We start from the raw sequence: 24,209 nt of genomic DNA, 5'->3' as shown, positions 1-24,209 counted from the left end.
GGTTCTCCGGTTTCATCCTGCAGCCGAATACCTGTTCTTGGTTCTTTCGGTAAAGTCACGTAGAAGGGAAATAGTGAGATAATGAAACAATACAATTCTCACGACGTTTCGATTGCAACACAAGCAATCATCGTCAGGTGTGAAAGCCACAGCAATACGTTTTCCTGCTGTGATTGCTTGTGTTGCAATCGAAACGTCGTGCGAATTTTATAGTTTTATTCGTTTATTATTTTATGATTTCCCTTCCACGTGACTTTACCGAAAGAACCAAGAATATGAATCCCTGCAGTCACGAAAGCTTTAAATCGAAAAGCCGAATACCTATTATGAAAACATGTTTGTTTAAATGTTCACCACAAGTACATGTGGTAAATTCATGCTTGATTCCTTGCAAATGGTTTATATTTGGTGTTTGAACATCTTACCACCTCCTGTTTTACTGCCAGAAAGGGTAACACCTATTCTTATTTTTCACTCACACACAGCAGCAGCAGCAGTAGTAGTAGAGAGCAGCAACATCCCCCACCTTCTGCAAAAAAATCCGGCAGGACCATCCTGAATTCGCGCCTTGAGACTCGGTGCGGCTCTCCTCGGTTAAACATGAATAAACTATTTTTTTTTAACTATTTAATTTGACCAGGTTAGCCCCGCTGAGCCACGTATCTCTTTGCCAGAAGCGACCCGGCCATCACAAATGACAGCTCAACCGAGTGGCTCATCGCCACCGAGCGGACGTTTACAGCGGCGGCCACGTACGCCCGAACGGCGCCAATGGTCGGGCTGGACTCACGGGTAGCAGGAAGCCCCGCGTCGACCAGCATGCCCTCCCTCGTCGGCTGCCAGAAGCTCCGGCTCCACCACGCCAGGCTGCCGTTCCGCTGGCACGACGCCGCGCGGCCGGGGTCGCTCTCGCCCCCAGCGCCCTCCGCCCACAGGCGCACGTCGGCCAACTCGCCGACCAGCGCCCGCTGCGGCACCGCCACCCACGCCCTCGCGCCGCCGCCGCCGGCCGCCGCCGCCGCCGTCTGGAAGAGCCCCAACAGGAGGTCTCCCGAGCCCTGGAGCTCGGCGGGATCGTCCGAGGCGAGGCTGGCGTTGAGGATCAGGGAGCCGTCGGCAAAGACGGTGGCGGTGCCGCCGCCGGTGCCGCCGCCGCTGCCGCCGACCCAACGGGCGCAAACGCGGTGCCACGCCTCGTCGTGAGGCCGCTTCCAGGGGACCCAGGTGGCGCGCCCGCCAAGCCAGAACGCCAGCGCCGTGCGGTTGCCCGAGAGGCCCAGGGTGGGCGTGGTGGCCTCGCTGTCAGCCTGGGGCGAGGAGTAGGTGAAGAGCGTCCAGTCGGCCGGGCCGGCGATGCGCACGCTGGCGCACAGAGCGATGGAGGAGAGGCGGGCCGGCAGGATGCCCGGGTCGCTGAGGCTCATGAAGGACACGGGACTCTGGAGGAAGACGGCCATCTTGCCCTGCAACCGCGGGGCGTCTGTGGAGAAAGATTCCTACTTTAGTGTTGTTGTTTTTTTTTATTTTAATTAACAAAATTAACACGTGGGGTCTTTCGCGAGCGATACTGTTCACGATTTAAGCGGGGTTTTTTTTTTTTGGGGGGGGGGGGGTTGGAATGCATGAATGTACATGGGTCGTACACCGACCTCCAGACACCGGTGTGCCGAAGCAGCAATGTATTTAATTAACGAACCAACTATTGTTATTTGGCCAGGTAAAGTCCAACGAGCTGTGTAGCTCTGGCCACATACGATACAGCCACGGAGTGGCTCACCGCGCGCAAATTTATAGCAGCAGACAAATGTTCTAAACGCGTGTTTCTAATCATGGGACCTCCTTTGCCAGTTCCAAAACATGAGAATAGGTTTGTCCCCTTTAATCTGGCAACAAAACGGGTGTTTAGTTGTTAAAACACCAAGCTGAAACCTTTTACAAGGGATCATGTCTGAATTAACCACAATACTTGTGGTCAAAATACAAACAAAAAACACACTGATAATATGATGCATTGTCCTTGAAACTGATTGGTCCACACCAGAGACAGCTTTCTTTTGAGCCTCGTCTCAAACGGTGTTAGACCAGAAGACGCCAAAAGGTGTACAGCAGCAGCCAAGTACGCTCATAAATGCATACAGTATTAAATTTTGATTTAAAGCTTTCGTGACTGCAGGGATTCATATTCTTGGTTCTTTCAGTAAAGTCACGTACAAGGAAACAATAAACTAATAAAAATATAAAACAATACAATTCTCACGACGTTTCGACTGCAACACAAGCAATCATCATCAGGTGTGAAAACCATTTTTTCTTGTTGTGGTTATCACACCTGATGATGATTGCTTGTGTTGCAGTCGAAACGTCGTGAGAATTTTATTGTTTTATATTTTTATTAGTTTATTGTTTCCCTTCTACGTGACTTTACCGAAAGAACCAAGAAAATATATATATACCACAAGTATTGTATGCATTTATGAACATTGTACATCGTTTAACGATGTGAGAACCAGAGTGGTGCAAGGCTGCACGAAAGGTTAAGGACAACTGCATTAGGGGATCTGAGCGTTGCCGCGTGCGTTCGCCGGAAAAATAGAATAGGCAGACAGAAAATCAAACCTACCCTACGACACGTGATGTAAATAAATAACACGATCAATACCGGAGCATCCTGCCCCGTGTTATTACAGCGCTGTTTGGGTGCTCGATCGATGGTAACTCGGCCGGCTGGCCTTGTATTACACATCCGCACCAATGAGGGCTCCCCGCACGGACATTTCCGACGTCCATGCTTCGGGCGAGCCGAGTTCCATTCCCGCTCACGGCCACCAACACCGGTGACAACTATCTGAACCGGTCTTCGCCCCCCCCCCCCCCCAGGTCGACGCAGCCCCAAGTGAGCCCAAGATGCTCGCAGGGAGACAGATACGTGGTGCTGACCACACGCCCTCTCTGTGAGTGCTATCTTGGCCAGCAGCACTTGCCCCAGCAGTCTGCTGAAGGCTATACGGGGGATCTTTGTCTGCGTGCATGCGTGTGCACATCGTGTGAGTGTGCACGCGCGCCCTCTCTCCCTCGAGCTTCCTCCAGTGAATGCCCTGCTGCCAGCAGTGGCGTGAGCGGGCAATTGCAGGGCTGCGCCTTTACCTCGCGTGCACTACAAGGGGTACCGCTCGAATTGAAAGACACCCGTACCCATTCTGGGTTTGTGATCACTTAGCAGAAGCTTTCAAGGTCGAGATGCGATCCCGATGGACATTCTCTGTCGAGACACCGACACTGCGTCCGCGTGTGTGTCCATTGTAAGTGCGCGTGTGTGTGCGTGTACACGGGGAGCGGTAGTGTGGTGGTGGTGGTGTGGTGGTGGCGGTGGTGGTGTTGTTGTGGTTTGTGTGATGGTGGTGGCGATGTGGTGGTGTGGTGGTGGTGGTGTGGTGGTGGTGGCGGTGTGGTGGTGGTGGTGCGCTTCAAATACAACGACGACCAGATTTCGATTTCCGCTCACGGCCAACATCTGAGCCACCCCTCCCCCGAAGCGTGTAGGCTTCACAGACTGTAGGGGCAAGTGCTGTCAGCGAGTACCTCTATCCAGGCTCCCACGGCACACAAGGGGGTGGGTGCCCAGCACAACGCCCGGCCGCCTTTGTCTCCCCAGTGGCGATGTTTACACATTGCACCAGGTACTCATTTGCGGCTGAGTTGACCTAGGGGAGGCCCAGGACCGGTTCAGATAATCGTCAACGGTGTTGGCCGTGAGCGGGAATCGAACTCGGGTCGCCGGGTTCGTAGCGCAGCGCGTGGTAATTAATTGAAGGTGGAGGGGTTACCAGCCACTCGCACCCGTCCAAAGTCCCCATTTGGCCCCTGTGGTGGCTACGAACGCCACGAAGGGAAAGGTCAACCTAAGTTGACCCTCCTCCCTAGACAACTGCCCACCACAGCGTTGCCGTCCGGCACCACGAGGAGGTAGGGGGTTGTTTTTGCCGGACTACACTCACACACACTCTGTCACACACTCTCATACACACTCACACACGCTCACACACTCTCATACACACACACACTCACACACTCTCATACACACACACACTCACACACACTCTCATACACACTCACACACTCTCATACACACACACACTCACACACTCATACACACACTCTCTCACACACTTCATACACACACTCACTCACACTCGCAAACACGCTCACACACTTTCATACACATTCACACACACTCGCACACTCTCATACACACTGGCACACTCACACACTCATACACGCTCACACACTCTCATACACACACACACACTATAATACACACACACACACTCTCATACACACTCTCATACACACACACTCTCATACACACTCTCATACACACTGGCACACTCACACACTCTCATACACGCTCACACACTCTCATACACGCTCACACACTCTCATACACACTCACACACTCTCATACACACTCACACACACGCTCACATACTTTCACACACACTCACACGCTCACACACTTACACACTCTCACACGCTCACACACTCACACACACACACACTCACGCACACACACACACACTCAACATCCCCTCGTTCCCCCGGCTCCTTAGCACCCCCACCAACTCATTTCGCTGGCACACAGGACGTGTTGAAATAACACTTGGTGGTGGTGGTGGGGGGGTGTGTGGAGCGAGCGGGTTGGTGTGGGGGGTGAGTCGGGGTGGTGGTGGTGGTGGAGGGGGTGGTGGCGTTGCCTTCTCGAGATATCTCACCACGCGCAGACCCAACCCCGGTCGGCTCCACCCAGCGTAACGGAGACAACACCGAAGCAGCAACAACAACAACAACAGTCGAGACGCGCTGCTGCTGTTGTGGAAGTTTCGTCGCTTTCGGAGCGGGCAACAGTTGCGTCGCGTTCCGCGCGCGTCCTTCGTAGCGACTTGTTTTACAAAAGTTGCTCCATCGCGCATCGGGCGTAGCCGATCGTGACCCCCTCCCCACCCCCCCCTCTCTCTTAGAGCAGTTGTTCTTCTTCTTAACCTGGGGGTGCACGCAACACCCCCTAGGGGGTGCGAGATGCCCCTTTCTGGGGGTGCGAGGCATGGTCAGATTTAAAAAAAAAAAATTTTTTAAAGCTAAATCATCGAAACACAAATTAAGCACGGGAACGTAAGTTAAATCGAAATTTACTTTGTTTAATCACACCCTCTATGTAGTCATAATAGTCTTGTTTGGGTTAGATCGCGTAAATATATAAATGTTGCGTCGTTAAACCCGCCACCACCCGACACAGCCAACTAGTAAGGGTTGTCACGTAGACAGAACGTGGCCAATTCGTTATTAGTACAGCACAAACCGGTGTGTTGGAGATTAAACCCACACCATTTACAATCTGAGGACGATCTCTTTGTTTTTTTTCGGTAAAGTCACGTAGGTAAAAGAAAATTGAATAAATTAAATCACGACGTTTCGGGCGCAACACAAGCGTCCTTCTTGAGGTGGGAACAACTTGGCGAAAGCACGCCGCTTAAACGTGACACGCTTGTGTTGCGCCCGAAACGTCGTGGTTTAATTTCTTTTAATGTTTTCACCTACGTGACTTTACCGAAAAAAAATAAACGGTATGAATCCTTGCAGTCACGAAAACTTCAAATCTAGAATTGAGGGCCAGTAATTACAACTCGCTCCATCAGGCAGACGGCCAGATGTATATATATGTTTGTGAACATTGTACATTGTTTCGCGATTGAGAACCAAAGAGGTGCAGGGCTGCGGTAAAAGTTAAGAACCACTTAGAGCAACACTCCGAAAGAGAGTTTCTCACGGATGGAATGCCCTCTCCGCTGCTTACTCCATCCGTTCGCCCTTCACCCACCTCTGGCCCCCCACTCGGAATGTCGACTTGACGGGTAAAAACCGGGGCAGTATTGCAAATTGGCCGTCTATGCGTGTTGGTGTGTGTCTGTGTGTTGGTGTGTGTCTGTGTGTTGGTGTGTGTCTGTGTGTTGGCACAGTAGGGGGCACAGGTGGTGCATCAGCCACTCATCTCAGTCAGTCAACCCGTGGCACCTGGGTCTGCCCCGTGACCTCCTGCCAGCGGGCGTTCGACACTTCACGTGGCCTCAAGGTGCACATAGCCTGGCACAAGCGTCGTGGTGACGTCACCGCCACTTAGTGGCAAATGGCGGTTGTTCCGGCCTTCATAGGTGCTCGCTAACAGCACTTGCCCCTACAGTCTGTTAAGGCTATTTGGGGGATCTTTTTGTCTGTGTGTTGGCGTGTCTGTGTGTTGGTGTGTGTCTGTGTGTTGGTGTGTGTCTGTGTGTTGGCGTGTGTCTGTGTGTTGGTGTGTGTCTGTGTGTTGGTGTGTGTCTGTGTGTTGGCGTGTGTCTGTGTGTTGGCGTGTGTCTGTGTGTTGGCGTGTGTCTGTGTGTTGGTGTGTGTCTGTGTGTTGGTGTGTGTCTGTGTGTTGGTGTGTGTCTGTATGTTGGCGTGTGTCTGTGTGTTGGCGTGTGTCTGTGTGTTGGCGTGTGTCTGTTTGTTGGTGTGTGTCTGTGTGTTGGCGTGTGTCTGTGTTGGCGTGTGTCTGTGTGTTGGCGTGTGTCTGTGTGTTGGTGTGTGTCTGTGTGTTGGTGTGTGTCTGTGTGTTGGTGTGTGTCTGTGTGTTGGTACCGGTGCATTGCGCAGAACTCTGACGGCTGGTACAGAGCCAGGGGATCGGCAAGCAAAATAACAAGACGATCCTTTTTTTTATAGAATTCGGTAAGAAAAATGGCAGAACGAATTCTTCGGCCGTGGCTGATCATTGTTTCAACACAGCGGGTTCTCATGACATTATTTTCTCCGATATCAAAGTACTATGCAGACCTCCCGGTTATTACCAAAGATGTGTCCATGAAGCCATCCAGATATTCAAACATAGACACAACTTCAACCGAGAGGACGGTTTTAAATTGAGCAACTTTTGGGAAAGATGTCATCAACCAAGTCAAACTTTAGCTGGCTTATAATTATACAGCCGTTTCCGTTTCTACCGGGATTGTACTCGCTCTCGTGCAGCACGCCATCACCCTCCCCCCAAACCCCCTGCAGCATAACAAAAGGTGGTTTTACGCGCAAGTACACCACCGCCTCCCCCAGAACCCCCTGCAGAATAACAAAAAACGGCTACACTTAGCCCCCACCCACATCCCTTCCTGGCTCCTCCCCCCCCCCCTAAAACCTGTATATAATCTCGTGTGTCCCAGAGCTGTTCACTTGACACAGCTGATTGTGCTGTCGGTTCCACCTGAAGACGGAAGCTTGCGTTGCCTCCGAAACGTCGTGATTTAATTTAATTGATTTCATTTATTTTATTCTACCTACGTGACTTTACGGGAAAAAAACCCCCAAAAGAATAAGAAAAATATGTTTTTCATATTTCAAGAGCTACGTGGTGAATGCGGGTCACGAAGCAGTGCTCGCCTTAAAGAGCCGCGTGCGTCTGGTGGGGCGCAGGTCGCCGATCCCCTAGTACCATCCCTGCCAACCCCTCATCAGTGCCCTCCCCTAATACAGACCAATTCAGACCTCGTTGGTCACCCCGTGCCCTGATCAATCGCAACGTTCATCCCACAAAGTTCCATCACGAGGGAGAAACACAAACAAATAGACATTTTTTTGCCCGTATTGAAACGGCTGTACGCCGTATGGACCTGAAATCGCAATTTCTCTGTACAAGAATACGTGGTAAACCATATGGGTAGACAGGTTTGTGGTACATATCGAGTGCTGACTGAGAAATATGCCCCGGAATTGGTCAAGAGTGGAACAGGTGGCAACCGAAGTCACACACATCACATCGTCACATCATCTGAGTGGTGGTGGAATAAACAAGCACATTGGGTGGTTCGTATAGGGTTGCCACCTGCCCTGGTTTTCCCAGGACGTCATCTCTCTCGAGGTGGCTATCCCGGGATTGTCAATTATCCAGGGGTTATTGCCCATTGGTGCCGTGAGATTGCGTAGTGGCGGCGTGAGACTTGTCGAGGCGGTGGATGGAAATTGCACGGGTGGCCCGCTGCTTGACTCCGAACTTTGCGGGTTAAACCCTCGTCAATTCTCCAGCGGTATTGGGGGGGGTCTGCATTTTGGACTGAATTGTTGATGGCAGGGACCACAGAGACTGTGTCGGGTCAGAAATGAAGACGGGAAGAGTGGTGGGGCCCAACTCGGACAAGATGAGAGAAAGTCAACTCTGGTGGCTAGGAGGACTGCCGGTTACGGTTCAGGGATAGTGGTACCCAACTCTGACAAGATGAGATAAAGTCTGTACAGGTGTCTGGGTAGGATGCGCCGTGAGAAGAGAGGAAAGCCACGCCACAAGAAGAACGGTGACGATGAACGTGGAAGCACCAGGGCGGAGTTAGAGAGGCAGGCCGACAGAGAGAGAGAGAGAGAGCGAGAGAGAGAAACGCGGTGCAGGATGTGAAGGATGTGAAGGACCGCGGAGTGCACGCGGAGACGATGGCCTCGGGATAGGAGTGCGCTGAGAAGCGAGGCAGCGTCAGGCAAGGGCACCACGCGTGTCAGCTCAACGCCAGCGAGAAGGAGAAGCGAAAAACGCGCGCGTGGTAACCACGTGGGGTCGCCCTGCAATGTCCCTGCTGGCACGGGTGGTGGGTGGGCCACCTCCTGCGAGCGGGGCCCCGCGACTCGAGGGAGAGCCGCGCCAGAGGGCTGTTGACTTAGCACTGGATGGGGGGGCTGCTTCATTATTGCTGACCAGAAAACGACCACATTGTTTTGGGGAGCCTTTAAAAGGAGCGGGCTGGGGGGGGGGGGAGCTTTGGGTGGGGAGGGAAGGCAAGCGGGGGTGGGTGGAGGGGGAGTCTGGCTTAGAAAAGTTGAGGTGGAGGGGGGCGACTTCCTGGCCTCGAATGCACTCCACACCAACAACGCGTGCCTCGCCACCACCACCAGCAACCCTTGACGAGACGACGGCGTTCATCAGCGCGCGGTGTTTGGACGGCGCCTCCCCACGTGCCCGCCGTGCGGGGGACGGCGTCTGCCAAGCGACCCGCACGGTGACACCCTCACCTCCTCCACCATCACCTCCTCATCCTCATCATCATCGTCGTCGACGGGAGTTCATTACGCGAGCGTGAAACTTTTTGCGGAAATTAAAATCCACCCGGGGGTGTGGGGGGGAGGGTGTTTGTCTGTTTTGTTTCTCTTAGCGAGGTATTTCATTACCGATCGTGGCACCTCATCGACGTCGTCATCGTCGGCATCGTTGTCGTCATCATCATCGTCAAAGTCGTTATCATCCGCGTCATCATCGTCGTCAACGTGGTCATCATCGTCATCGGCGTCATGATCGTCGTCATCATCTTGTCAGCCTCCGGTCGGTGCGTCCCCGATTCACGAACGCGAAGGAGGCGTCATCGTCATCGTCGTCGTCGTCACAGCTGCGATGACGCTACACCTCGTTTACTCCGGACGCGACCATCTGGCTCAGCCACCTCAACGTAAACGTCACAGCTGCTGCTCCAGACACCAACATCAGCCGCACCAAGAGGGAAGGGTGGCAGCCATGATCTATCCACTGCTGGTTGACGGCATCCCCTCGACCCCCCCCACCCCCGCCACAGCCATCACGATCCCTTACAGTATCGTGAAGGAACAGAGACAAAGATCCCCCGTGTAGCCTGTAACAGACTGTAGGGGCAAGTGCTGTTAGCGAGCACATATGAAGGCTGGCACAGCACACAAGGGGGTGGGTGGCCAGCACCACGCCCGACCGCCTTTGTCTCGCGAGTGCCGATGTTTACTACACACCGCACCAGGTACTAATTTGAGGCTGAGTCGACCTAGGAGAGACCTAGGACCGGTTCAGATAATCGTCACTGATATTGGCCGTGAGCGGGAATCAAACTCGGCTCGCCGGGTGCGTAGCGCAGCGCGTTGCCCGCTACACCACATCGAACTCCTGAGACAACGATCCATCCAACTACTGCACACAAGTCGATGTGGTTGCTCCATCTCCGTAGAGAACGACACCTCTCACGACTGTGCCGCGATTCCCACCTTTGGGCTGCCGCTCCATCGTTCGTCTCGACCACCGGCCATCAACCCACCGAGCGGCCTGCCCTGGCCCAAGCCCCACTTACTTGGTGGGATAAACTTGAGCATTCAGTCCAAACTTATAGCGGGCGTTCTTGTAAAAATAATAATAATAAACCCGACATAGTATAGCAAACTGAACTGAAGAAAATCATGTGGCACGCAGGAGAGGGTCCTCAACGGAGGTCAACGTTATCGCGATCGTGGCACGTGTCATCTGCCACCTGCTAGCTGTCGCCTGCCACCTATCAACCACCACCAGACCACTCACCACGCTCTACACCCACCCAACCACCACGACTCGCCACCTCACCACCTCACCTGTGGCTGTAAATGGTTGGCCTGAAAGTGTCACTCCTCCAGGGAGCCATCCGCACCACGGACCATGCAAACGCCACTCAAAAAACGTACCACCCACCACACAGCACATACCACCCACCACACAGCACGTACCACCCACCACACAGCACGTACCACCCACTACACACCACGTACCACCCACTACACACCACGTACCACCCACCACACAGCACGTACCACCCACTACACACCACGTACCACCCACCACACAGCACGTACCACCCACCACACAGCACGTACCACCCACTACACACCACGTACCACCCACCACACAGCACGTACCACCCACCACACAGCACGTACCACCCACTACACACCACGTACCACCCACCACACAGCACGTACCACCCACCACACAGCACGTACCACCCACCACACAGCACGTACCACCCACCACACAGCACGTACCACCCACTACACACCACGTACCACTCACCACACAGCACGTACCACCCACCACACAGCACGTACCACCCACTACACACCACGTACCACTCACCACACAGCACGTACCACCCACCACACAGCACGTACCACCCACTACACACCACGTACCACTCACCACACAGCACGTACCACCCACCACACAGCACGTACCACCCACTACACACCACGTACCACCCACCACACACCATGTACCACCCACCACACACAACGTACCACCAATCACACAGCAAGTAACCACCCACCGCACCCCGCATACCACCCACCACACAGCATGCAACCACCCACCACACAGCACGTACCACCCACCACAGAGCACGTACCGTTCACCACACACCACGTACCACCCACCACACAGCACGCAAACCACCCAGCGCACACCACGCTAACCACCCACTGCACACCACACACCGCATACAACCCCATCGCGCCCCACGCACCACCCACCGCACCTCGCATACCACCAACCGACCCAGCACACACCACGCGCGACACACCCCGCGTAACCGCCCAACCGCACACACACGCAGACACACACGCACGCACACACGCACGCACACACGCACACACACACGCACACACACACCACGCGCGCGCCGGCGCGACTCACCTATGGTGTCGACCGTGATTCGGAAGCCCTTCTCCTCGAGTGACGCGTCCGTGATGAACTGCAGCACAAGCCTGTTCCCGGGCGAGCTCATGGCCCGCTGGCCGGCGCTGGGCATCATGCACACCATGGTGGGCGCGCTCACGTGCTCGAACCCGTAGGAGACGAGCAGGTAGTCGTACTTGCAGCCGCTCGTCTGCGACTCGAGGAGCAGCTCTTGCACGGTGAGGCGCACGGACGAGCCGCTGGGCACGGTGATCTCCCAGCGACAGTTCAGATTGCTGGGGTACTTGCTGGGGTAGGAGGGCGACTCGATGACGGTGCCGTTCGGCGGGTCGGTCAACGGCCCTCCGCACGCGCCTGCAGCGGCCGCTGCACGCACAGCGCGGATTGGAGAGTCGACGAATTAGAAGCGAAAAAAAAAAACAAAATACACCCTATTGCGAACAGCAGCAGCAGCATTTGGGGAGACAAAGGCGGCCGGGCGTGGTGCTAGCCACATCGCCAACCCTCGTTAGGTGCTCGCTTGGGGTTCGCAGGGCGCTCGCTAAGAGCACTTTGCCCCCAACAGGCCAAGAGGATATGATCGGGAGAGAATTTTATGTCTTGGTGACGTGTTGCCAAAAAACATTTCAAAGTGGGGTTCCTGCTGGTCAAGTGAGCGTCCAGGCTTTGGTGCTGATCTCCCGTTGAACTGAGACAGTGGTGGAAATTTCACATTTCTATGGCGGGGCTAGCGTGGGGATTCGAGCCTTAGGACAAACCGCTGTTGACTACCCCAGACAGTGGTACTTAATTTAGCCACCCTTGAGGGATGATGTGCTGAGCCAACCCTCCAACCAGGATTTGAACTCGCTCTACACATGAGGCACCCGGCCACATTTTCAACAACAAAAAACACTCAACATTGTCAATAATAATAATACTAAGGTTAAAAAAACAAACAAACCACAACACGCGCACACACGCACGTGGATTGTGTAACTCTGACCATCACCGCGGGGGGTATTCCCGATGACGTCACGCACGATGATGTCATAGGGCGAGGCGCGTGGCGTGTGACGTAATTTGTCTTGGCCGAAAAGGCAATTTTTTTTTTATCGTTTAGTATTTGTTTTCTATCGCAAAGACTTTGGCCGTCCCCGCTTTCTATGGCCGTCTATTCATTGTTCATTGACGACGTCATTTGTGGTCAACACGCTACCGTACGGTGCGAAAGAAGTTCCATCATACACGCGTCCGTGACACCGCATTGCCGCAACGGCGAGCGGTGATTCGGCGTGTGGATGCGTGACGGGTGATTTCAGTTTGGGGCCGTCCATAAATGACGTCACGCGATTTGGGACGATTTTTGAGCCCCCCCCCCCTTCGTCACACGACGTCACAAAAAGGCAGACCGACCCCCTCAAATATGACGTCACAAAGCTTTGCCCCCCCCCCCACCAAAATTAAACATTCTTCAAATCGAATTTCGATTTAAACCTTTCGTGATTGCAAGGATTAATCTTCTTGGTTCTTTCGGGTAAAGTCACCACGTAGAATGGGAATAAAACAAATACAAACAAAATAAGACAATAAAATTCTCACGACGTTTCGGCCACAACACAAGTAGCCTCCTTGTGTTGTGGCCGAAACGTCGTGAGAATTGTATTGTCTTATTTTGTTTTTATTGTTTTATTCTACGTGACTTTACCGAAATAACCAAGAAGATGCTTCAAATCGCTATAAACTATTGTCATTGTAGTTGCTAATTTAACGTGGCGCTGCACTCTGATGTTGTAGGAGAAAGCATTTATTAAAAAGTCTATTTAATTAAGTAGAACGTGTTGTCTATATTTATTTAAAGTTGCAGCATTTTGATGTGACGTCACATTTCTCAAACCCCCCCCCCCCCTTCGTCACACATCGTCACAAATATCTGACCCCTCCCCCCCATAGGTGTGTGACGTCAGTGCAATAAGGGTTCAATTATAGGCAGTGTGTCCGCGTGTGTCTGGGTGTACCAATGTGTGTGTGTTTAGGTGTATCTTGACAAGGAACAGCCAGATGACGCATATCTGTCAATCCCACACGGTTTACCCAGTATTCTTGTACAGGGAAATTGAGTTTCGATTTAAAGCTTTCGTGACTGCAGGGATTCATATTCTTGGTTCTTTCGGTAAAGTCACGTAGAAGGTAAATAATAAAATAATAAAAATACAACAATAAAATTGTATTTTTATTATTTCCCTTCTACGTGACTTTACCGAAAGAACCAATAATATGTCTATTTATTTGTGTTTCTCCCTTGTGATGGGACTTTGTAGGATGAACGCTGAGATTTTTAAGGGCACGGGGTGGCCAATAAGGTCTGAATTGGTCTGTAATAAGTGAGGGGGCACTGATAAGGGGTTGACAGGTATGAATGATGCCACCGAGATGGCGTCACCATCGAACACCTCCCGTCCAGCGGCACATGACGACGTGCAAACAGAGGTGATCCGTTTATTTTCCAGCAACGAGTGTACTTGAAGAATTTCCATTCCCAGCTACAATTTACACGTCCAGGCTCAGATTGGTGAGCCCCCCAAAAAACGAATCTTTTGGTGGCTTTGAATAAAGTCCAGCAGAGCCTCTCATACTGATTGGTTGGAGCATTGAGACAGACCACCACCACCACCACCACCGCCATAATCATCATCCCTCTGGAGATCGATAAAATCGGTACCGCTTCATTTCAGGAGTGACTAACTTCACGGTGAGAGTGTGGGTAGACACCCTGTTGTATGGTTAGGTAGACACGGGGACTCCCTCATGCTCTCTACTTCTCAATTTATCTCGGCATCTCTCCGTTTCTTTGTATCTTCGCCTGGTATGCAGGAAGTCGGGGGCTTGTGATCCCGACCCTGACGCCTGCTGTATATTTGGGGTTTGCGTGTCTCTCTCCCCGTGGTCGCGTGGATTTTTTTTACGCGGGCCCTCCCATTATTTCCCTCTTAAATTTATAAACGCACGTTTAGCTTATTCAGAGTTTGTTCCTGCTCTAAATTTCCACGTGATGATAGGCCACTTCGATGAGCTAGCATTTGTGGACTGGTCGCGTCTTAACAAGAAGCTAATAGCTGAGTGAGCTTTACCTAGTATATAAAAAAATATAAGTGATATGTTTACCTGTCCGATACTTTACACCCCTGTGGTGTTTTTGTACTGTTTGTTGTTGTAACGTTCTGACCCCGTGTCCCCGAATCGACATCTGCGCAAAAGAGCTTCATAGCTCATCGCTTTCCTCCTCCCGTACAAATAAAAATGATTCCCATTTTGACCATCTCACTCGTTGTCTCTCGCTCCCTCGCCCTCTCGCCCTCTCGCCCACTCTCCCACTCGCCCACTCGCCCACTCGCTCACTCGCTCTCTCGCTCTCTCGCCCTCTCGCCCACTCGCCCACTCGCTCACTAGGTCTCTCGCTCACTCGCTCACTCGCCCACTCGCCCACTCGCTCTCTCGCTCTCTCGCCCACTCGCCCACTCCCTCACTCGCTCACTCGCCCACTCACTCTCTCGCTCTCTCGCCCTCTCGCTCACTCGCTCACTAGTTCTCTCGCTCTCTCGCCCTCTCGCTCACTAGTTCTCTCGCCCACTCGCTCTCTCGCCCTCTCGCCCTCTCGCCCACTCGTTCTCTCGCTCTCTCGCCCACTCGCCCTCTCGCCCACTCGCTCACTCGCTCACTAGTTCTCTCGCTCTCTCGCTCTCTCGCTCACTCGCTCACCTGCGCACTCCGTCGCCGCGAGGACGCAGAGGAGCAGCGGGGCGAACGCGCCGATGAGTCGGTCCATTCTGCGGAACGCAAAAAGAGAGGCGAGTTTGCGAGTCCGCCGGAGGGAGGTCGCCTTCGTCCGCGGTGGACGCATTTCCGCGGCGCGGCAGCGGCAGAGCGACGCGCGCTTCCGGCTCGTTCCGCGCGCGTCGCGACGTACGACGTTTCGCTGCGCGTGCCGGCGAGATTTCCTGGCTTGTTGGTCAGCTCGCGGTGGTTGTGACACCACGCGATGCAATAGTCCGGCGTGGTGGGGTGGGGGGGGGGAGAAAGCGGGAGGGAGAATCGAATGAGAGAAGAGGGGGGGGGGGGAGGGCGGCTCGATTCAGGACCTGGTGCGAAACGTCGGACATGGTTCTGAACAAACGCGCGATACGAGATGTACGGCGCAGCGTCGGGAATCTGCGCGGTAGAAATAACAGATTGATTACCAGATTAAATTAAGTGACAGCCGCTTCTTAAATCATCCCCATTCGCTCATCGCGACGACCCCTAATGTCGAATCGCAGTCACAGTCACATCGATTGTACTAAATGCAAAGTGTATTATTAATTAAAATATATATTGCTGTGGTTTTCCCATCTGATGATGATTGCTTGTGTTGCAATCGAAACGTCGTGATTTGTTTAATTTTAATTTATTTCTAACTACGTGACTTTACCGAAAGAAGCAAAGAGTATGGATTCCTGCAGTCACGAAAGCTTCAAATCATTATTAATAATACTTTCAATTCATTAAGCGGCTTTAAAAAAATCATTCTCAGGGCGCTACGCATGGAAAGTCGGACATAGTTTTCCATGATTACTGGACAATTCATACTTTCATCATCATTCTTAATAATAAAAATAATTTACATTTGCAATGCAGCGCATTTCATCCGGAGATTTCACCAATTCGCCGCCGTGTATGGGAAGCAGGGAATAGAAGAGAATCTGCAGGGCACACGGCCAGGACTAAGAGGGGCTGAAGGCCAGTCTCAAGAGGTGCACTCTCATTGTCTCGAGAGCACTGCTGGATTTAGCGAGTGCAGGGCCTGTAGCATAATGCTATAAAGGGGGCCCTAAATAAAAAAAAAACACGTGAATATTACGACACAAACGTTTAACTTGCATCATAAAGTAATTGGATTTTTTTCATTTGCTATACAGCCAGATAATACGACATATCGCTAACCTCAAACACCCGGTCGTTCGTAAAAGTTGAAGGTGGTGTAGTACTATAGTAACAGAGCAAGTGCAGACTCACTGAACCGGGATTGATAGCTTGGAAGCGTTTAGCGCGGGGCCCTTGAAAGTGCGGGGCCCGTAGAATGTGTAGCTACTTGTGCTCCGAGGATAAATCCGGCACTGCTCGTGAGCAAAAACAGAGGCTGGAGAGCTCTGCACTGGCAAGAAGCGCGATCAGCCCTGCAGGAACGGTGCCTCCACCTCGGAGTACTGAGCAGAAGGCGATCCGAGGATCTCACGGATCAAGTTGGTAGAGTCACCACGGATCGGTTGCCGTGAACACTGCGGTGCTCTATCATCAGGTCATGATCTATCCCCTGCTACGTGAACCCCCTCCCCCACCAAGACACCGAAATATCGCACGGTCACCGGGCGGTGGAGCAATCCACTGGAGCACGCTGCACCACCCCCCCCCCCCCACCCACCCTGGAGCTGATTTTGCCGCTCCATCTCTCTAGACCGGGCGTCCTCTCTCTCCGGGCGCGTTTTGCCACTCTGGCCGTCACCCCGATCCCCAGCCTCGACCACAACCACCATCGCCATCACCACCGCCACCACCACCCCCATCACCACCACCACCACCACCGCTACCACCACCCCCATCACCACCGCCACTATCACCGCCACCAACGACCGCCATTAAGTGGCGGTGACGTCACCACGACGCTTGTGCCAGGCCATGTGCACCCTGAGGCGACGTGAAGTGTCGAACGCCCGCTGGCTGGTCACGGAGCAGACCCAAGTGCCACGAGTCGACTGACTAAAATGACTGAGATGACTGGCTGATGCACCACCTGTGCCCCCGACTGTGCCAACTTGCTGTGCTTTAACCACCCGGCGCTCCGCTCGTTGTTGTGAGCGTCGCTCCTCCGCCCTCCGTTGTTGTTGGAGGGCGACTGCCTCCAATTGCCCAGTAGCGTCCTTCAGGAGCCTCCTCCACAGAGGCCGATCTTGACACCGCTGGTACCAGTCATCGGCAAGTCCACTCAGCTCCACGTCCTCCTCTACCACATCACTCCATCTCTTCTCTAGCCCGTGCCGCGCCCGCTTAGCCCCCTCGATCAGGCCGAAAAAAAGCTGTTTCGGCATGCGGTGGCTGGGCATGCGGGCTACATGACCCAGCCAACGCAGCCTTGCCTGCCGGAGGAGCTCACCGATGGGACCTTGCTCAGATCTTTCAAAGATTTGTGAGCTCCTCACACAATCCAGCCTGGTTAAACCCAGGATGGGTCGTAGGCAGGCTACCCTTAAAGGTTTCTAACCGGCGAAAATGTTCCATTAGGGGGGTCCACGTTTCGCAAGCGTAGAGAAGGGAGGGAATGGCCATGGCCGAGAACACCTGAAGCTTAGTGCGGACCGACAGACCAGGTAGCTTCCACACAGCGTTACGCAACCGATGAAAAGATATTGCCACTCGACTGATTAGGAGTGAGACCTCTGCTGTTAAATTGGAGCCGGTCATAAGCACACTGCCCAGGTATGGGAAACTCTCCACTCTCTCCACAACTGCCCCATCACCGATTGGGAGTTGTGGGGGTGGAGTGTCCGATGGTACAAAATACCCAGGCAGGTGCTTAGTTTTGGTGGGGCTGATGGTAAGGCCCCATCTCTTAGTGGCATGCTCTAGTCTCAGCAGCAGCGTCTCCAACTCCTCCTCTGAATGAGCAGCTATTACCAGATCATCGGCATACGTAACGTGGTTGAGCAATAGGGAGCCATCCCTTGACCGCACCCGGGCATCGATCAGCCTCCCATTATATCTGTACCAAATGGAGATTCCCCCAGTACAGCTATTGAAGGCTTCACGAACTACGTGGTCGAAATAGATGTTAAATAATGTGGGAGCCAGAGGACATCCCTGTCGCACCCCAAGGTGTACAGGGAATGGCTCTGACTCCCAGCCACGTAGTTTTACCTGGGCCCGTTCACCATCATGAAGGTCCTTAATGATCATGAGCAGAGGGTCAGGGACTCCAAAAGCACGAAGAACAACCCAGAGCCCAGGCCTACTGATAGTATCATAGGCCTTGACCAGGTCAATAAAGCAGAGATGTAGGTCTTGTTGGAATTCCCTACACCTCTGCTGTAGCAGACGGACAGATAATATGGCATCTGTGCAGGACCGCCCTTTCCTGAAACCGCATTGGGGCTCCGCAAGCCTCTCCTCACCGCCACCACCACCACCGCCACCACCACCGCCATCACCACCGCCATTACCACCACCACCATCACCACCACCACCGCCACCACCATCACCACTGCCATCACCGCCACCACCACCGCCATCACCGCCGCTACCACCACCCCCATCACCACCACCACCACCACCGCCACCCCCACTGCCACCACCACCCCCATCACCACCGCCACCATCACCGCCACCACCATCACCACCACCATCATCACCACCGCCACCATCACCGCCACCACCACCACTGCCACCACCATCACCACCGCCATCACCACCACCATCACCCAACCCCTTCTTCACCGACGTGTTACGCGCCAGCCCAACTCGCCGTTTGTCGAGCAGAGTAAAACGGAGATCGTTTCCCCACCTCCCCCAAGCTGCAGACGCCACGGGTCGCGTGCCCTGCACAGATCGCGACAATTCGAGCGACGCTCGAAGGAAACGGATCTTAAACTTTTTTGTCGCGACGACGACGACAACTATTATCATTACATCGCCCCTGGATCACCGCGGGCTATCGGTGGCGCGTGGCGACGGAACGGGAGCGATGCACGCGGAGAGGGGATGTGGGGGTGGCACGGAGCGACCAGGGATGAGAAAAATGAAACCCGTCGCCACCTCGGCGGCTGAACGCCGAGCGGGCCAGGCAAACACAATTTGCCACGGCGTGCACGAGGAACGCGCTTGACAATTGACCACATTTGTATTCTTCAATGTGTATTCGTTAACTGTGAAGATGGCGTAGAATCGCAAGTCCACGTGGCTTGATTTTGTGTGCACATTGGGAATTTTGCAGTCTTTTTGCTGCCACTCACTCGAAGCACGGTTAGCTTACTGGAGTGCGGGCGGACCTCATCCAGGAGTGGATCGAGCAAGGGGACTCTGCGTGTAACACTGCATCCCAGGCGTTCATCAGAGGAGAGGATCTTGGTATCACGTGACTCTTAGCTGACTCCAGAGGCAATTTTATCAGTCGGTGTAAGTATCTGGATCGTTAGGCATCCCTATGGGGATCTACTGAACATCTGTGAAAAAGAGCTTTATAGCTCATCGGATTTCTCCAGTCTAAAGAGAGATTTTTGGTTCGGATACGGGTCTCTAAGTCTATTGATCTCCGTGTCATTTCTCTGGCTCTCTAGTTCTAATTGTGTCAATCAAGGCCGTAATTATAATATTCATATTGTGTCAATCAAGGCCGTAATTATAATATTCATACTGTGTCAATCAAGGCCGTAATTATAATATTTGTATTGTGTCAATCAAGGCCGTAATTATAATATATTGTGTCAATCAAGGCCGTAATTATAATATTTATATTGGGGGACACATCCCCCCCAATATTCAAATACGCTCAAAATGTCCCCCCCAATATATTGCTATAAAATAGATTTCTGTTTATATGATTGTGGTTATGGTTTTACTTTATTAATCCCTTATATCTGCCATTAAATACAATGAAACAAGAAAAGGTAAAAAAGTAAAACCAGAGCAATGTAAATACAATAACACTATTAGACATTATTGTAAAAAATAAATAAAAATCCATCCTATGTGTTAGTGATTTTTTTTATATTTTAGGCAGGAAATTCGTTTTCAAATTTAGATTTTTTTTCCTGGGGGGGAACCCCTATACCCCCTGGAAGATTTGGTCCCCCCCCACAATGTTGACTCCATGGCTACGGCCTTGGTGTCAATGTAAGTGTGCGTGTCTCTAGGTTTCTGGGTCCCTTATGTCAGCCTATGGATCTTGGTCTCTGGACGTCTTTGTAGTTTTATGGCTGTCTATGTAAATCTACATGCCTCTCATTCTGCCGGTGTGTCTATATAAACGTGTGGGTCTCTAAGTCTCGAGGAGTTGATGTAGCGCTATGGTTTTCCAAGCCTATTGGTGTCTATGGGACCCTATTGGTGTCTATGGGACCCTATGGGTTTCGTCGTCAGCCTGTATTATTAGTCTGTGGTGTTTAGCTGCACTTATTTAACCCCGGGTCTCCATTACAAAATAGCCTCTGCGCCTCAACGGGCTCTCCCCTCTGGCAATAAAATAAAGGTCACGAATGTCGATGTGTGTCTATGGGTCTCGGTATACGACTATGTAAGTCACTGAGTCTCTATGTAAGTCTATGCAAGTTACTGAGTCTCTGTATGTAAGTATATGTAAGTCAGCGTCTATATGTAAGTCACTGAGTCTCAATGTCAGTCTATGAAAGACAATGCTTTTCTGAGTAAGTCTGTGTAAGTCAGGGTCTGTATGTAAGTCACTAAGTCTCAAATGTAGGTCTATGTAAGACAATGCTTCTCAGTGTAAGTCTGTGTAAGTTACTGAGTCTCTGTATGTAAGTCACTGAGTCTCTATGTAAGTCTATGTAAGGCAATGCTATTCTGTGTAAGTCAGGGTCTGTATGTAAGTCACTGAGTCTCAATGCAAGTCTATGTAAGACCATGCTTCTCCGTCTAAGTCTGTGTATGTCAGGGTATATATGTAAATCACTGAGTCTCAAATGTAAGTCTATGTAAGACCATGCTTGCCCGTGTAAGTCTATGTGCGTCAGCGAGTCGATATCAGGTCTCTGTTTAACCCTGCGATCGCCCAATGCATCTTTGCAAGTCGGAGGGTCTCTGTGTAAGCAATGCGAGTGTCTCTCTCTTTCTCTGCGGCTACGACAGTTGCAACTAGTTTCAACACAACAATGTTTTCCTTGGTATGTTTCAGACAAAAGTCTATTTCTTGAGCACCTGTGTTTTAGTGCGTGGGAGGAAACCGGAATACCCCGAGAACACCCAACACGCTTGCAAAGGTGAGATAGGTAGCTCTCCGAGTCTCTGAATACACTCGAGTCCCAGTGACCGACTTACTGCACTACCCACAGCCGCCGCACGTTTCACAGCAACGCTCCGTGGAATGCCGCGCGACCCACGTGGTTGCGCGCCTGGTATATCCGGCGCTTTGGAGGCAAGGGTTGGTGGATCACGCAGAGACTTGGCTGCCAAACCCGCCGAGCTGCGAGCGAGCAATGTGAGTCAGGGCGTGAGCAGTACAGCAAGTGGGTTCGTCAATCCGTCTGTGCGGGCCCTTGGAGTCGCTATTCCCTTCGTATGTCTCGGCGGATTCCTCCACGGTTCCATAATTTCCCAATGCACGCGAAAAGCCAGAACTCGCGTTGCCAAAATGGAATTGACGTGGCAGCGCCCTCCTCACAAAGGTGCCCCGAGACTCATTGGGGAGCTTTTTTTCTGGATAAGTGAATCTCTTCGTTGCTGTTGTTGTTGTTGTTATTACTACAACTACTATGCTGTTGATGTTGTTATTATTACTACTACTACGGCTTATTGGCGAGCGCACTGCGGCTCTATGAAACTGGTGGTCCACAGTTCGATGCTTCAGCCACGGCTAACATCAGTGGCGGGCGATACCTGAATCAGTCCTGACCTCCCGCCGGCCTCCTGCACCCCTCCACGAACTCGCATTGACCAGCGCGGTGAAGTATGGTCAAACAACCCCAATGATCATCACGGCGTGCGCAGGCATTCATGCAGCGGTGGATTGACAAAGGACCTGTGACCTGCACTATTTTAAATACAAAAATATGATCTATCCTTCAAGACGGCTGACCGGCGTGGAAGAGTAGGCCAAATGCCCTCTTGAGCGGGTCTCTACATCTCCCTCTTAGTGGAGGCCCTCACGCCGGCAGTAGCATAAGCGAGCGAATTTGCGGGGCTGCGCCTATACCTCGACGTGATCCGCCGACTCTTTCGACGAAGCGCACGCTGGCTTTCGAGTCAACAAAATATATATTTTTTACGAAAAGTATAATTTGGTCGCGAACAGATACAAAGACGGACGGACAGGGAGAGGGGGGAAGGGGGGTACACGGGACTTACCCCCGGCGTGTCAGCGAGTCGCTCCGGTCCACTTGAGGGGGAGGGGGGGGGTCACTCCCCGCGTGATGCTCCCAAACGCGTAAAGGTGTCGCCAAAGTCGTCTTCTTCGGTAGTGAAGAAGAAGAAAATAAAAACACCCCGAGAGGTTCCGCGTCGCGATTCTCCCAGGGCGCGCCCTCCTCGCGCTCACCACGACCGCGAGGCGTCTTCTGCTGCGCGTTACGCGCGCGGCGATTGGGGGGGGGGGGTGGCAGTGGCGATGATTTTAAGGGGGTTGTGGAGGGGGGCGGAGAGTCGATAAATCGGTTGAGGACCGTGCGCAGGTTGGTTCGCTGCCTGTAGGAGAGAGTGCGCGTGTGTCTCTCTCTGTGTGCGTGTGTCTCTGTGTGTGTGTCTCTCGCTCTGTGTGCGTGTGTCTGTGTGCGTGTGTCTCTGTGTGCGTGTGTCTCTGTGTGCGTGTGTCTCTGTGTGCGTGTGTCTCTCTGTGTGTCTCTCTCTGTGTGCGTGTGTCTCTCTCTCTGTGTGCGTGTCTCTCTGTGTGCGTGTGAGTGACTGTTCCGCGTGTGGCTTGAGAAGTCGCCGCGTCACGCCTCAGCGCAGACGCCCAGACAAGAAGTTACGCAGAGGCCGCGCCTTACAACGACACTCGCTCCCTCCTCCTCCTCCCCAACGCATCTCCAACTCATCACACGCTCCCTCCTCCATCGTTCATCACACGACCCCCCCCCTCGTCACCCCCCCGTCCCACTCATCACGCGTTCCCTCATTAAGCGTGCACCCATTACGCCTCACACCGTCATCCCCCCTCCCCCTTTACATAGCCCCACCTGAACTAACTCACTCCAGTCCTGGTACTTCCCATACCCCGTTGCTCTCTCCAAGATTCTCACCTCTCATTCCCCTCCCTCCCCTCTTCTCCCACTAACTCCATCATTCCTTCACTTCCTTCCCCAACCCTCCCTCCTTCCCAACCCCCCCCCCTCCCTCTTCTGCCACCCAGACTCGAGCAGGACGCGTGAACCACTCATCGCAACCCGCGTCGTCCCCCCCCTTGCCGACCGCACAAACGCCAGGTGTTTGCCCATGGCAGTTTGGCCCAAAGGCGTGCCTGTGGGAGCGTGGCATTGGTATGGCGCGTGTTCACTCGGGTGGAGTGTTCAGTGACTACGGATGTGGGAGTTCATTAATCTCTGGTCAGGCCCTGAGCCCGTTGCTGTCGTGCAATGAGGAGCACGCTCACACCTCCCGGCGCAGCAGTTGACAGGGGTGCCGCGGTGGGTAGGGGATGTTAACTAGCTCGCCTGGCACGCAGGAGGTCGTCAGTTCGATCGTGACGCTGACGCCTGTTGTATATTTGGAGTGCGCGTGTTTCTCTCTCTCATCATCATCACGGTAGGTAGGAGATGTTAATTACCTCGCCTGGTACGCAGGAGGTCGTCAGTTCGATCGTGACGCTGACGCCTGTTGTATATTTGGAGTGCGCGTATTTCTCTCTCTCATCATCATCACGGTAGGTAGGAGATGTTAACTAGTTCGCCTGGTACGCAGGAGGTCGTCAGTTCGATCGTGACGCTGACGCCTGTTGTATATTTGGAGTGCGCGTATT

General features: G+C 52.9%; 1 protein-coding gene across 1 annotated transcript in view; it reads right to left on the bottom strand.

Moving 5' to 3' along the window:
- Nucleotides 1-23,260, bottom strand: part of LOC116952899 (uncharacterized) — an 88,871-nt gene extending 65,611 nt beyond the window's left edge. The window contains exons 1-4 of the mRNA XM_032972588.2: nt 22,604-23,260; nt 15,257-15,324; nt 11,516-11,884; nt 791-1,480 (exon numbers count right to left, since the gene is read on the bottom strand). Coding sequence (XP_032828479.2) covers nt 791-1,480; nt 11,516-11,884; nt 15,257-15,323 — 1,126 coding nt within the window. The 5' untranslated portion in view covers nt 15,324; nt 22,604-23,260. The remainder of the gene's footprint in view (nt 1-790; nt 1,481-11,515; nt 11,885-15,256; nt 15,325-22,603) is intronic.
- Between the last annotated feature and the right edge of the window lie 949 nt (nt 23,261-24,209).

This window comes from Petromyzon marinus, chromosome 49 (genome assembly GCF_048934315.1).
Source record: "Petromyzon marinus isolate PM22_M1 ecotype Great Lakes invasive population chromosome 49, UKy_Petmar_22M1.pri1.0, whole genome shotgun sequence".
Taxonomy (NCBI): Eukaryota; Metazoa; Chordata; class Hyperoartia; order Petromyzontiformes; family Petromyzontidae; genus Petromyzon; species Petromyzon marinus.
The sequence above is the reverse complement of the archived record's forward strand: the minus strand, read 5'-3'. Positions and strand labels throughout refer to the sequence as shown.